General features: G+C 39.7%; 2 protein-coding genes across 3 annotated transcripts in view; one reads left to right on the top strand and one right to left on the bottom strand.

Annotated features, from left to right (window-relative positions):
• Positions 1 to 1,088: 1,088 nt before the first annotated feature.
• Positions 1,089 to 10,433, bottom strand: UBA5 (ubiquitin like modifier activating enzyme 5). Its single transcript, XM_027748595.2, has 12 exons — positions 10,264 to 10,433; positions 9,195 to 9,240; positions 9,012 to 9,101; positions 7,747 to 7,856; positions 7,251 to 7,337; positions 6,499 to 6,583; positions 5,527 to 5,631; positions 5,222 to 5,349; positions 3,924 to 4,059; positions 3,388 to 3,463; positions 2,014 to 2,120; positions 1,089 to 1,447 (listed from the first exon to the last, which is right to left on the bottom strand). Exons 1-12 carry the CDS (start codon positions 10,407 to 10,409, stop codon positions 1,364 to 1,366), a joined length of 1,200 nt encoding a protein of 399 aa, XP_027604396.1. The 5' UTR covers positions 10,410 to 10,433; the 3' UTR covers positions 1,089 to 1,363.
• A 303-nt stretch (positions 10,434 to 10,736) lies between these two features.
• Positions 10,737 to 14,222, top strand: part of ACAD11 (acyl-CoA dehydrogenase family member 11) — a 30,528-nt gene continuing 27,042 nt past the window's right edge. Inside the window, exons 1-3 of one of the 2 annotated variants that reach the window (XM_027748554.2) lie at positions 10,737 to 10,889; positions 13,114 to 13,213; positions 13,426 to 13,551. In XM_027748554.2, the coding sequence (XP_027604355.2) occupies positions 10,753 to 10,889; positions 13,114 to 13,213; positions 13,426 to 13,551 (363 nt within the window). In that variant the 5' untranslated portion in view covers positions 10,737 to 10,752. The other variant, XM_039381567.1, reaches the window with a different exon arrangement.

Below are 14,222 nucleotides of genomic sequence, written 5' to 3'. Positions count from 1 at the left end.
AGAGCCCAACTTAGAAATACCTGTATTACACTGAGAATTACCTTCTAAGGTAATTTCTGAAATTTACCTTCTAAGCCAAACTGAAATAATGATCAGGTTCTGGATCAGACGGCCACAGTAGTTAAAATATTTTAAATTGATCCTTCCAGTTCTGCAGGGTACTGGCACTATAAGATGTAGTTTAACATGTGGTAATTCCTTCATATAGCCCATATGATGGGAAGGGATCAGAATTACAGCTAAACTTTCAATAACCAACAAAAATATAATATTTAGATTTTAGAAGAGAGAGACAAAATCTGTTCTTTCCAATGTTGCCCGTACTTTTGTTTATGAAAAGCATCTGCCAGCTGAAATAGTGGCATGCTAATATACAGTCTGCTAATATAATACTAACAAAAAGACTTCACCTTCTTACAATATACTCAAAACATTATCCTATAGGAGCTATTTGAGGACAAGCAGTAGTAAGACATTGATAAAAGTAAGAAAGTTTAAAAAAAATACCATCCCAGAGATATTTAAGGCAGATGAAAAGGCTTAAACGTTCTGATTACTCAGAAAAAGAAGCCACAGCACGATTCATGCAAAGAACTTAGACCAGTGAACAACCAAGGACAAGTGCCAGGAAAATCAGGAGCAGCAACATGAGTGAGGCACTATCATCTGCCCTACACCTTCTCAGTCCACTCCAGCAGATTTCATCTTTCCCTTGTCCTATACTAGGTACTATTCTCATCACATGATAGGGCATATAATGTCCTATGCCTGCTTTTGTTAGTTTGTTCATCTCAGCCTTGGCCATACTGATCAACATAACTGGTCTACTCTGGCCTCCAATCGGGAGGTCTGGAGACACACCATCTATAACGCTGCTGATGCCTTTGAGAAAGCACGCAGGATCACCCTTGAGGAGAAAAGGCAACGCAGAAAGAATAGTGCCTTGCAGAATATACCACCTAAGGAGTCTTTCTGCTGTGCCTTTTGCAACCGGACGTGCCTGTCTCGTATTGGCCTTTTTAGCCACCAGCGTGCTTGTGACAAATGTGGGTAGAGCCTTCTCCAAATCTTCATTCGCGAAGCCCAGCCATGAAAATCATGTCCTTTTATTTTCTACTGAATATCTGGACACTAGCAACGCTGAGAAACTAAAATTTACAGTAGCACAACTCTGTATGGTAAAGAGTGACTAGACAACGGAATATGAACAATGTAAATCTGTGTCCTTCCTGCCCCTGTAACAGTTCCACTTCTTTAGAAAGGTAAAGGTAAGCTTCACTGGAGGTAAAAAAAGAAAAAAAGGAAGAAGACTGGTCTTCTCAAAATCCATGTTGATCTGAAGTTGTACTTAATATTTATTTTTCTACATGTTTCTCATTTTGGCCATGAGTTCTTCCAGGCTTTCTTCAGACTCTGCTACCGTTTCCTTCGTTATCAAATTCTCTTCCTATTAGGAACAGGAAGAAAAAGTTGGCAAAAAAATAGCAAACAACAATCCCCACACAAATTAGCTTTACTGCCTTTACACCACACCGTTTTCCTAGAACCAGGCACTTGATTGCAAGATTAGGCCTAAGTGATTATACGCTTAAACTGTAAACTATTTCGCTTTGCAGTTAGAATGTTCTGGCCACAAGACATACAGATTCTATGTTTCCCAGGTATACTAATTGCTCTTTGACTACATACAGTTTTAAAAGATAAATATGGTAAAAATTAATTAGTCACCAAAAAGCAACTGAGAAATTCACATTTGTTTTCCTTCTACCAGCCCCGAAAAGCATTTATTCTTATCACCTCAAAACTACATTCACACCAGCTTCCGTACTTAAAGAAATATATTTCATAGAAACACAAAATCATCTGCACTAATCAGATGTACTGAGGTCCAGTTTCACTGCAACTGTTCAAGATGGAATTTTATTTTAGGTTTAAAGGCTACCAAACTAGCTGGTAGTATAAAGTTAATCTACAACATGTATTTCAAAAATTCATTAAGAACAAATATATTACCTTTTCTGGGATAGTATATGCTACAGTAATTCCCTCAGGAAGGTCGGGTACCGGGCCAGATGCAGCCTTCAGCTCATCTACTGAAGTTTCTGATACTAATTCGATGCCTTTGCATTAAAAGCAAACAAGAACTCCATTAAAAGGTAGAAGAAAAAGTTCTTTAATAACCAAGCTATCACAGTAGGTAAGAGGTAAGCTGCAGCTTCTTTTCCAAAACAGAGAAAAATTAAAAGCAGAAAGACCTTTGCTTTACAATACAACAGTTCTATATATGTAACTTATGGACAAGAATGGCACCTCTTCTTTGTCCTTACTATTTAAATCTTACTATGTGGACACCTCTGCCAATGGTAACATAAGATTATTTTTTAGATCATATAATAAACAGAATGTATACCCCTGTTCTTGAAACAGTTCAAACACATTTACCATTCCTTAAGACAATTCCTTCTAATTTAAAGCCCTCAAAGGAATATATATTACACTTTTCTGGGATAGTATATGCTACAGTAATTCCCTCAGGAAGGTCGGGTACCGGGCCAGATGCAGCCTTCAGCTCATCTACTGAAGTTTCTGATACTAATTCGATGCCTTTGCATTAAAAGCAAACAAGAACTCCATTAAAAGGTAGAAGAAAAAGTTCTTTAATAACCAAGCTATCACAGTAGGTAAGAGGTAAGCTGCAGCTTCTTTTCCAAAACAGAGAAAAATTAAAAGCAGAAAGACCTTTGATTCCAACCTCTTCCTTCCACTATCACTACAAAATATCTTCCCTTTACAATACGTGAAACAGTTCTATATATGTAACTTATGGACAAGAATGGCACCTCTTCTTTGTCCTTACTATTTAAATCTTACTATGTGGACACCTCTGCCAATGGTAACATAAGATTATTTTTTAGATCATATAATAAACAGAATGTATACCCCTGTTCTTGAAACAGTTATATAAAACACATTTACCATTCCTTAAGACAATTCCTTCTAATTTAAAGCCCTCAAAGGAATATAAAATTCCATGGGATGCCTCAGCACAGTGGTTATGGAAATGAAAAATGCTCTTCAGTATATTTAAAAGGAACACACAATTAATACATTTTCTCACACATCTCTCTCATCTTCAGACCATCTTTTAAGAAAGTCTTTTACTCAAGCAGCAGTTACATTTTGAGCCTAAAACCTGCACACTGCATCAAAAACACATCATCAGGTTGTGGTAAAATTATTGTCAAAACCTGTGAAAAGCCAGCAGTAATTGCACAGTATAAGTTACAAAAAATAAGAACTGTAAGAATTCTATGTACCCTACAGTATGTTCACCCAAATTGAATCTTGGTACTGGGAACATCATTTAGTCTCCAGTTGATGACTTACCCCAGTCATTGTCTTCGTGTACTATTTCATCTTCCTTTTCAATTACTTCTTGTTTTGGTTGTGCAGCTTCTTTTTTCTGAAGGAAAACCACAAAAAGATAAAAACCATAATAAGCAAAATGTAATAGTCAAATTTCCAACAACAGCAAAGAAGATCAAATCTAATATTCATGTTTCTTTCAATATTTAAGATAAGCAGCCACAGTTTAGAACTTTGTTAGCCATAAAAAAGGCAGAATACCTGCTGCTTAAAAAAAAGCTAAACCCATTAACACTCAGAAACACAGGACTGCCAGAAAGGTTGAGCAATTATGTCCAAGAAAATATTACTTAACTGAATGCAAGCCCTTCTTCCTACCCTTTGCTTTAAGATAACTCTACATACTGTATATTTAGAAACATGTGCAACCATCTCAGGACAAGGCTGCTGAAAACTGGAGTAGCAATTAATGTTTTGTTTTACTACAGATTTGTATCTTGCACTGTTCTTAAGATTTTAAGAAAGGGAAAAAAAAAAAAAAACCAAATCATTTTTACCTTATAATTTTCTTGCTGTTTTCTGCAATTGTGGTCGCTACATTGTGGGTTTGGCTTCATAGACATAGTTGGGAAGAAATCCTGCATTGCATTGTAACCAAGATAATAACTCACAGTACCAAAATTTAACAGGTATCTAGAAACACAGAGAAAGAAGGAGCTTACATACATCAATTTATATTATATTTATGCAAACCTAAAACTTCAGTTGCTCAAGGAATAATTTTCCCTCATAGAAATTTTAGAATATACTCACACTACTGCAGTTGTAAAGAGTTACTGTAATTGTATTACATAAGCTGTAGTCACCTAACAACAGCATAATTGGATCAATATAGAATCCAATTCTCTTCTGGTCTAAGTGTGTGAGAACACATCAGCTACACTCAGAAGTATGTTTAGAGTAGCATGTAAGCAGTTTCCTCCTGTGCCTTAAACCATTGCTTGAAACACTGAGGTTCCCTGTATTACAATGTGGAAATTTTAAACACCTGATCAGAACCAGTTTAATAATCTTTATTGTAGGGTCCAATTTGCAATCAAAATAAAGATTCAAATTAAGCTGCAATGTTTGCATTCTTCATTCAAGAAAAACATCTCTCTGGACAATTGAAAATGGAGCTTTGTTGTTTATAGGCACACTTGCAAACAGTACTTTTATTCCTTGTAACTAGAAATTTTTGGGTAATGGACAAAACCAAGCTAAGGCTAAAAGCAGGCTAAATACAATCTTATTCTCAAAGATGCTTGTAAAACACTCCATGTCATTTTGAAAATGATCACAAAGTTCTTCAAATATTTTCCTTGCTGATACATGCAATTCTTTTAGCAGTTGGAGTCATGCGACATTACTTTTTGAAAATACTAAAGTAAGTCATATTGTTTTATAACAGATTTTTACAAACACTGTAAGGGAAATAATTTATTCTTTGTCCATGTACAAAATTTCAAAGACAAGTCGGCACTGTAGCATTTTTTGTGTATAACTTAATGATGTCAAATCAGAGCATGTTTAAATGCAGAAGTAAGAAAAAAATGTGTATCTGTGTATGCAGTAAAAGAAATTCTTCTGAAAACCCTGAAGCTGTTTCTTACCCTACTGCTATTTAAAGTAGCAGTTCCAAAGCAAACACAGCAATGTTTCAAGCAGTGTATACTTCAGCACTGTCCAACCAATACCATCAGGAAACAGGCCAAAGACATTTAAAAAGAACCAGACCCGTCATTATGAAAAGTTCTTTCAGGTTTTTCTTCTCTTATTGGGCTGTAAATCGAATAGCAACAACTCAGTCACTTACTTCAGAACATTTTGTACCAGCATTCCTGCCACAACACCCATAGTTGTAGGAAGACTGGCTGCACAAACTCCCTCTCGTTTCAATGTCTTCTCATCAATATTTGCAGCAACTACAAGTGGAGGAGCGCACTGAAGGGAAATAAAGAAACTGAGTTTAAAAGAAGTTTTAAAGAAATCCCACAGATCACACAAAATCTTAAGCTACTGAATCAGCTGTGCCAGGATCACTCTCACTAGCCAGCTAACCTCCATATTCCCAGTCCTGCTTTAAAAAGCAAATGAGCAATTCAGCAGAGCGCTGCATACCGCGAAACAAGCGGATTCACCAGGTATGATCAGCTGTATGTGTCCCGACACTGCATTTTCACTGACTCCAGATTCCATCCAGATTTGACCAAGTTCATTGCAGGCCTTAGAAACACAGAAACACACACATCAGCACTGCAAAAGTTTAATGAAAAGAAAAGAAACCCAAACAATGCGGTAAATTGAGTGTGATTAAACACATCCATCTCCCTGCTTTAAGACAAAAAGGCTATGATCAGAAAAAGGGGCATGAAGAGATAGAAATTATTTATCAGAGTCAAAGGACAAATCAAAAGGCAAATTGAAGTTGACCTCAGAAAGCTAGCCCATTGTGCTTTCCTGAGGACCTGAGATTTTTTAACGAATACAGACATTAGTGATCCAGTTACAGCACACTACAGAATCTAATTGTACAATCTACTTTTACAGGCTTGGATACAGTATATCTGTGTACCTTCCCTGCCTGGAATTTATGGATCCAGTCAGCTGGAGGATAACAGAAAACATACATGGAGGATAACAGAAAACATACATTTGGCATGTACCCTACGTTGGCTGCTACTATAAAGAAAAACAATTTGATTAGGTACACAGAATTAAGTCATTTTTAGTATACAGAAAGTCATATGTAGTATACAATTAGCTATAGACAGTCTTTAAAAAGTTTGTAAGATTTAACATACCAGCCTTTAAAAATACCTTTACATAAACAAGATAATCTGGAAAGACAGAGAGAGTTTATGACACTTAACTCTTTTACGAACCATTAGCTGCTAGTAACTTAAAAGTCTACAGTTATATTTGGGTTTTATAAGAACTGGGTAAAAGCTCAGATTCAGTTTCCTTAAACCAAGGAAACATTTCTTAGAAGATTCTTTTTAAATTCCTGTCTTTTCTGCAGTCCCCACAGTTCCTAACATTGGTTATAGGAGAAAACAGACTTCCACAAGCTCACGCCTTCGATGGCCTTACCGTGTTAATCGCCATGCGAGCTTCAAAGTTGTCTACACAGCTTAGAACAAGGTCAACAGGTTTCCCTTCCTCCAGTGCACCATTACTGAAATAAGCATCACAAAGTTTGCATGAAATTGCTGGCAGAACAAAATAGCAACATGGCAAGCAACATGCCTGCTTCTAGAGTACAGAAGCCCAGGGGAAGTGAATTTGTAACAAAACTTGTGCAAATGCAGAATAGCGTACAAACAGCATCTCTGATCTACAGAAGAAACAACAGCTGAAGCTGGGATTTAATATATGGGCATTTTAGACTCAAAGAAGTTTTATATAGAAAACACTCACAGTACAAAGTATTGGAGAATTGTACCTTGGTACAACAGAACTGCAAATGGCAAACGTTATTTCAGACCTCCTCTGTGAAATCCACTAATAACTATTTTCTTTCTTCGTTCTATAAGGCATAACTGAAACCACTTTAGAGCAGTGAAAATATGATCTGATCTGTTTGCTATAATGGGAAAAGTCTCTAAGTCCTACAGCTTTGGCTGGAAATCTAAAGATGCATCAATATAAAACATAACTGTGTAACAGCATAAGTAAATGCCAACTCTAGAGAAAACATCTAGGCAGGAATGTCTTCATATACAAATATTTTGCAGTGGTTTAAGTTATTAAATTGAAAAAATCCCTCAACAATAAAAATGTGAGGCTGTATAGAACCGCACATCAGCAGAAGTTGGCAACATGCTTTTCTTGAGAGATTTTACCTTATTCTGTCCATGAAGTGTTCAAAGTTGTCCAGTGTTGTGATGTTGTAGTTATGTACTTCAAACTGAACATCAGGATTAATATCCCTTATGGAGGAAATAATATGAGTCAATAGTCATGAATGCAATGATAATTTGCATTCTACTCCCTAACTTCGCAAGTGTTACTATAGTCTTAAGTTTCCAGCCTGAACTCAAGAATACACCCATATTTCTCCAAAATTCACAAATTAGATGAGAAAAAAACCCCACAATATATTGAATTGGCATAGTTTATACCAAACTTCTGAGCAAAACTAGCTTTACTTAAAAAGTAGACTCACATAAAGGTTTTGGCCAATATGTCTTTAAAGCATCAATCATTCCCACAAATATTTTATACTCAAATTCCCCAATTAGATCATGCTCCTTTGCAAGTAATTAAGAGCGAAACATTGGTTTTCTGGAGCAACATCCTAGGCAAATACATTTTAATACCCACTTCTCTAAGCTATACCTCAAAGTATGCTCTGCTGCTTGCACTTTACTTAATCCAGCTTGATGAGGTTGGAAGAAGAGTCTGTTCATGTTTGCCAGTTCCACTTTGTCATAGTCAAACAGAAGCAGCTACAATAAAGATTGTATTAACATGTGTGAATCTCCAAAGACACAGCAACTAGAGTCCTATGGCAAGGTATTTTAAACAACAAAACTAATTCTAAAAAAAAACCCAACAAAAGGCCACCCCAAGCCACACCTGCAGTGTCATTCAATTCACATATAAAAGGTGCCAATTTTGTAAGTGCGTGAAAGACTGAATTCTAACTGCCATTCAGGAGGAACCAATTTGTTAAGTCCTGAAAACTACTCTTAATAATAAGTAATCTGTTCATTTGATCTAAACAAAGATTATTCAGCAGATTAATCTACATGAACACTATCATCTCTATTATCACATTCCTACTTGCTATTATGTCATTAACTAAAAATGTGTGATTTATTTCACTTGTCTTGGGATGCAGTTCTTCAAAAACAATTCTCTTAAAATACCTGCATAGTACATGGACATGTTGTTTATTATAAATTCTGAATCAACTGATGTTCTTTGCTATGCCTAAGATGCCAGTCTTCTGGAAATGCTCCTTCAGAAGAATAAACTTCGCAATAAAAAATTGCATCACTTCTATATTTAAAAACTTTCCAGAGTTTTAAGAGTAAATAGTCAGGCTTTATCTGGAAATACAAACATTTGAGCCATTCTCCGAATTCCTCCTTTAGAGAAAAATTCTATACACGCTACACACACACCAAATTATTTTTAACTGCTGCTAAATTTTTAGCTCTAAGTCTGCCACATGACAAACTACCATTTGTGATAAAAATATCTGTTTGATATCCACCACGTTTCAAATTCATGAATATAAACTTCTTATTATAAGACTTAATCTTCTATGCAAGCTATCCCCTCCTTTTTCTTTGTTTTGTTCTCCTTTTGCAATAATCCAGTATGAAGGTTAGACAGATGGGCTCGTATAGGAGTACGGAGATGACCAGAATCCAAACAAGGATCATCCACATCATACAAGATTTAGCCCAAAGTAAATCAATTTTACTAGTGTTAAGAAAAATACAGACTCTTCAGTGCAATGTTTATACAAGTGCTTTCTTCACAACAGCTTTTTTATTTGGGTAAAATCAACTGAATGAAATCAAATCAAACTTCATAAAGAGGACTGGTCCACCTACTGTAAAGAAGTAGAAGAAAAAAAAAAATCTCATTACCTTACCAATGCCACACCTTGTCAACATTTCAGCAGTCACACTGCCAACTCCACCTACACCTACTACTGCAACTGTAAAGGTACGGATTTTCTGTAGAAAGAAATAAAATAGAGACAAGGATATCAAAAGTGGTCCTCCCAGGGAAAGAATGCAAGTAACATTTCATTACAGATAGAATCCTACCTCATAGTCTTTGACAATTCCCATTCTTTTTAATGCCATCAAGCGACTACGAATAAAAAAAAAGCAACATTACACAGAAAATGCTCTCTATGTTTCTAATAGCAATTTTGCTTTTCAGGTATTTAAAATCACTTTTGCTTTAAAAATAACCCCTCCAAGCACCAAACTCAAGCTTGCTGCTTTCATTGCAGTTGTGATTGCCAGCTAGGTACAGTCTGAATGAGAGAGTAGATGCTTTCCTATTAGCAACAGAGTACTAACCCCGCAGAAACTCATTTTCTTATTCAGCTGGTATGAGTAATGTCAATGAAATCAGGAGGACACATAGCTACTTTTGTAAATTAATCCCAGATTTACAGAATGAAAGATGACACATTTTTCGGTAATGAACCATATGGCAGCAAACTAGTGAAGACTTGCACTGTCTTCTGATCAATTTGATTATATTAACTCCAACATAACATTAAAAAAAATAAAAAATTGACACTATCAGGTTTTAAGGATAAGTGAAAGGATTTTAAAGTAACATTTTATCCTGTTATTGCATTTTTACATTGAAAGTATCAACGAAAGTACAGATATCGACTTGTATTAAGGAAAAAAAAAAGGCATCAGATTTCCAGAAGAGAAGGGGTCCCTGGTGCTCAGTAATTCTATAAATCAAACTCTAAAATAGGTAAGTTATGAGGAATAAGACCTCGTGTTATACCAACACCTGTCCATTTATTAGCAACCTAGCTGAAAAACTCACAAGTTTTCCTCTCTTTCTCTCGTACTGTAAAACAAGATAATACAACGTAGCTCTGACATACACCCCTGTCAGCCCAGGCAGGTGGGAAATCCGAGAGCATCCCTCCCCTGCTGCCCACAGAGCACCTGCCTTCAGCCTTGTCCTGACACCCTCCTCGGCACACCCAGGCCCAGCCCTTAGACCCGCACCCGCCCGAGCCCCCCTCCACATCCCCTTCCCCCAGACCCGCAGTTCCAACCTACGGCCCTCCCTCCTGCCCATCCTCTTTATCCCGACGGAATCCTCCGCTTCCCGGACGGCTCCTGGCCCCGGCCGCACCTGTAGGGGTTGGAGTCCGTCACCTCCGGGCTCATGGTGTCGATGCGGGTCCGCGCCGGCCGCCGCCCGCCCCGCTCCCGGGCCAGCTCCTCCTCCAGCTCCCGCACCCGCCGCTCCAGCCGCTCCAGCCGATCGGGATCCGCCATGGCAGTGACACGTCTGCCCGGCCGCGGGAGCTTCCGGGAAGCGCCGGGGCGTTCCCATCCCGGGGCCGCCTCCCGACACCCGGCAGCGGGAGCGGGCGGGATCCGGCTGCGGCTGGGGGCGGGTGTGCACCGAGGCGGTACCTGTCTCCCGGGATTGCTGTCTCCCAGGAGAAGCCAACCAGCCTCGGCAGCCCCGGGGGCGGGCAGCGCTTTCCTTGGCGGACCGAGGCGCCTCCGAGCGGCGGCGAACGGGACGGGGTGGGACGGGACAGGACAGGACAGGACAGGACGGGGCGGGGCGGGGCGGGGCGGGGCGAGGCGAGCAGTGGCAGAGTCTCCCGGGATGGCGGCGGAGCCGGGCACCAGTGAGGTGCGGCGGCAGCACCGCTTCGACCAGGGCAGCTTGGAGCGGTACCTGAGCAGCCACCTGCGCGGCTTCCCTCGGGAGCCCGCGGGCGCGCTGGCTGTCAGGCAGTACAGGTAACTGGCGGCACAGGTGACATGGGTGACACAGGTGACGGGGGAGCCGCCGCTCTTCTGCTCCAGCGCTCCCGGGAGGGGCCAGAGCCGCCTCCGTGGCCCGGACATGGGCTGTGAGCCCGCACTGTGAGGCGAGAAGAGGGGCCGCTCTGCTCGCTGCTGCCTGGCAGGGAAGGTGGCCAGCGGTAGAGATGTCCTGGGGATGGCGGACAGCAGCCACCGAGGGAACAGCTCATCCCTTGGCCGGCTGGAGAAGTCAAAGTTTGCAGTGGCGGCGAAGGTGACCTTTGTCACGGACACTGTGTGGCCGCAGCCAGCCGTCTACGGGCGGGCTGTGTGTTGGGTGGGCTTCCCGCTGTCCTCAGAGTACTGGCATGATTGTTTTATTGCCTCTCAATTTATCTGCTCCATCTTTGATTACACAGCAAATAGTAATGTTCAGAAGCACATACACGGCTTAAGAATTCATTTGTAGAAGCGTTAGGCTATGGCCGGTTAAGCAAATCCATGAGAACAGGGCAAGGATGTGTTGAAATTCCCATTAACGCCCTGAGAGCAATACCATGCGCCAGTGGGGTGCCACACCCAGGCTCCAAAGCCACTATCCCATAGAACGGTGGGTTTCATTTGCATTCAACAAATTAGTGTTGTGGCTGCGTGACTTCACATCGGGAGCTAATTATTAGAAGGTATTCTAAAAATAGGTATTAGTTCCTCTGTAAACATGACCTAGACTACTTTATCTGCAGACCACTAAGAAACAGTAAACAATATTTCATTGACTTTTGTTGCAAATATAAAACATCGATTGAATCCTCAGCTGTACCTTAATCCTCGTATGTACCTCGATTGAGGAGACCTTAGGAAGGACCTTAGGAGAGTAGCTAATAGTAAAATCTGCTAAAATACTGTCAGTATTTATGCTTTTACTAGTTTGCTTGTCTTGTAGTTGCAGTTCAAGGCTTCAGCTGGTGTAAATTTCTTTCCTGCTAGGCAGAGCGTTTGTCAGTGCAGTATACTTGTTAAATTGTGTTACAAACTATGCCCTAACTGCTTCAGGGAGAATGGAAATGTAATGGGAAGCGTGAGGGCAAAAGTTCGCTTGATTTTTATTTTCCATTAGTTGTCCAGTCTTTTATTGGACTAAGTCAAAATGCATCTTAAAAATTATCCAGAATGAGGAGAGAAAGGCATGCAGGTTAGCACAGAGCCTTGAGGAAAATAAAGGTCAATGGTCTTGGTTGGGAAATGATGGAAAAGGTGTTATGAAGGGTTTAACTAGGTTACCCTTTTCTTTTACACATGTATGTGATTGAAATGTCTTATTTTCTTTGTCACTTCAACATTCATTCTTTAAAATTTTCCTATAGGCTGTCCCTTAAGCATAGCATATGGATATCATGATCAGGCTGGCATACAGTGGAGCTTTGTACTAGAATCATCAGTAATTTAGTCATAGAGTAGAATCATAGAATGGGTTGGGTTGGGAGAGACCTTAAAGATCATCTATTTCCAACTCCTTGCCACAGGCAGGGACACCTTTCTCTAGGCCATATTGTTCAGAGCCCCATCCAGCCCGGCCTTGAACACTTCCAGGGATGGGGCATCCACAATTTCTCTGGGCAACCCATTCCAGGGCCTCACCGCTCTCACAGTAAAGACTTTTTTTCTAATATCTAATCTAAACCTACTCTCTTTCACTTTGAATCCATTCCCCGTTGTCCTGTCACTACATGCTCTTGTAAAAAGTTCCCCTCCAATTTGGAGAGCTTTCCTTGTGCTTATATTGTTCAAAATACAGCTCACCAAAGGACAAATACAATTATGAGCTAGTGAGAATTCTGCTCTCTTTAATTCCTCCAAATCAGCTTTGAAGTTAGTATCTACTGCATGCCTTGAATAAGTTAATGATATCTCTTTATGGAGGAGAAGTAAATGCTACAGGAGAACAATTTGGCTGTGATCTGTCCACAGTGAAAGAAGGCATCTTTCTTATAAGTAGGAATAGAACCTCTGACTTTTGATTCTGTAGGCTATCACTTGCTTCCTTGTAAGACTAGATTTGAAGAAAAACCCACAACCCAAAACAACTCCTGAGAAGAACTCTTTCCTCTGTCCTGCCATTTTGTTCAGGCCAAATTGAAGTGCATTTTGCATAATTTCTGTTAAAAGTTTACAAATTTGTAAGTACTTGAATTTGTACTTTTAATCTCTCTCTTTGTAGCTCTGGCCAGTCAAATCCGACCTTTTACCTTCAGAAGGGTGGTCAGGCTTATGTGCTCAGGAAGAAGCCCCATGGCCCCCTTTTACCCAGAGCACACAAGGTAAGTAACGTTCCTCATCAAGCTCCAAACACTTTGTATTGCAAGTGACTAAGTCCCGTACATGATGGTCCGGCACATTGTTGAGTGTGTCCAGAAATGCAGTGAACTGCTGGATCAGTGAACTGTGTTCTGTGAACTAAACGTTGTCATTTACTGTGCTCATTTATGTTTGGGAGGTTTTAATTGAACCTAAATTTCTGTATCGTCTTCAGGTCGATAGAGAATATCATGTGCAGAAAGCCTTATTTTCGGCTGGTTTTCCGGTGCCTGAGCCCCTGTTGTATTGCAGTGATGTTTCTGTCATTGGAACAGAGTTTTATGTAATGCAGCATGTGCAGGTTGGTCCTCCAATGTGAGAGATTCTTTCCTTCTCCCTACTACAAGATGCTTTTAAATTGCCTTTCTGTTAGAGCCTTACTCAGCAGTCACTAAGTTTTCTGATATGAACATAAATAATCTGATAATTTTAAGAAATGCTACCTATCAGTGATTTTCACAGATTTCAGCTTCTCCAAGACTTATTTCCCACTTTGTTGAAATATTCAGCTCAGTATTTGACCTCTTGTTCTTGTTTTGAGTTCTCAGATGTCTTGAAGGATGTCTTGCAATAAGGCAATATTTCTTCTGTGAAAAGCATAACCAAGTCAGAGGGAAAACAGTCAGTTGATAAAGTTATACTGAATCTTTGGACATCCTGCAGCCTGTTTAGTACTGAAGATAGGAATTGACATACAATCACCTTTTCTTGAAAACCAAGCAGGATTTCAATTCAAACAGAAAGAATAGTTTCCTAAAGAATACAGCATAGTTCTGTCTGTGGTCCATCCCATCTGGGGGTACTGTAGCTGAGTTGATAGTGCTTCTGTTAGATTTTGGTGATTTTTGAGTGTAAGTATGCTGTATCATGTGGTTTTTTTCCTGCTGGAGGAGGATTTGAATTCAGGCCTCTTTCCTTTCATTGCGTCCTACTCTGTCATCAGGTTAACTGGGAAATTAGAAATATAAGAGT

Source organism: Pipra filicauda, unplaced genomic scaffold, assembly GCF_003945595.2.
Source record: "Pipra filicauda isolate LSUMZ 115617 unplaced genomic scaffold, ASM394559v2 scaffold231_size1239837_pilon, whole genome shotgun sequence".
Taxonomy (NCBI): domain Eukaryota; kingdom Metazoa; phylum Chordata; class Aves; order Passeriformes; family Pipridae; genus Pipra; species Pipra filicauda.
The sequence above is the reverse complement of the archived record's forward strand: the minus strand, read 5'-3'. Positions and strand labels throughout refer to the sequence as shown.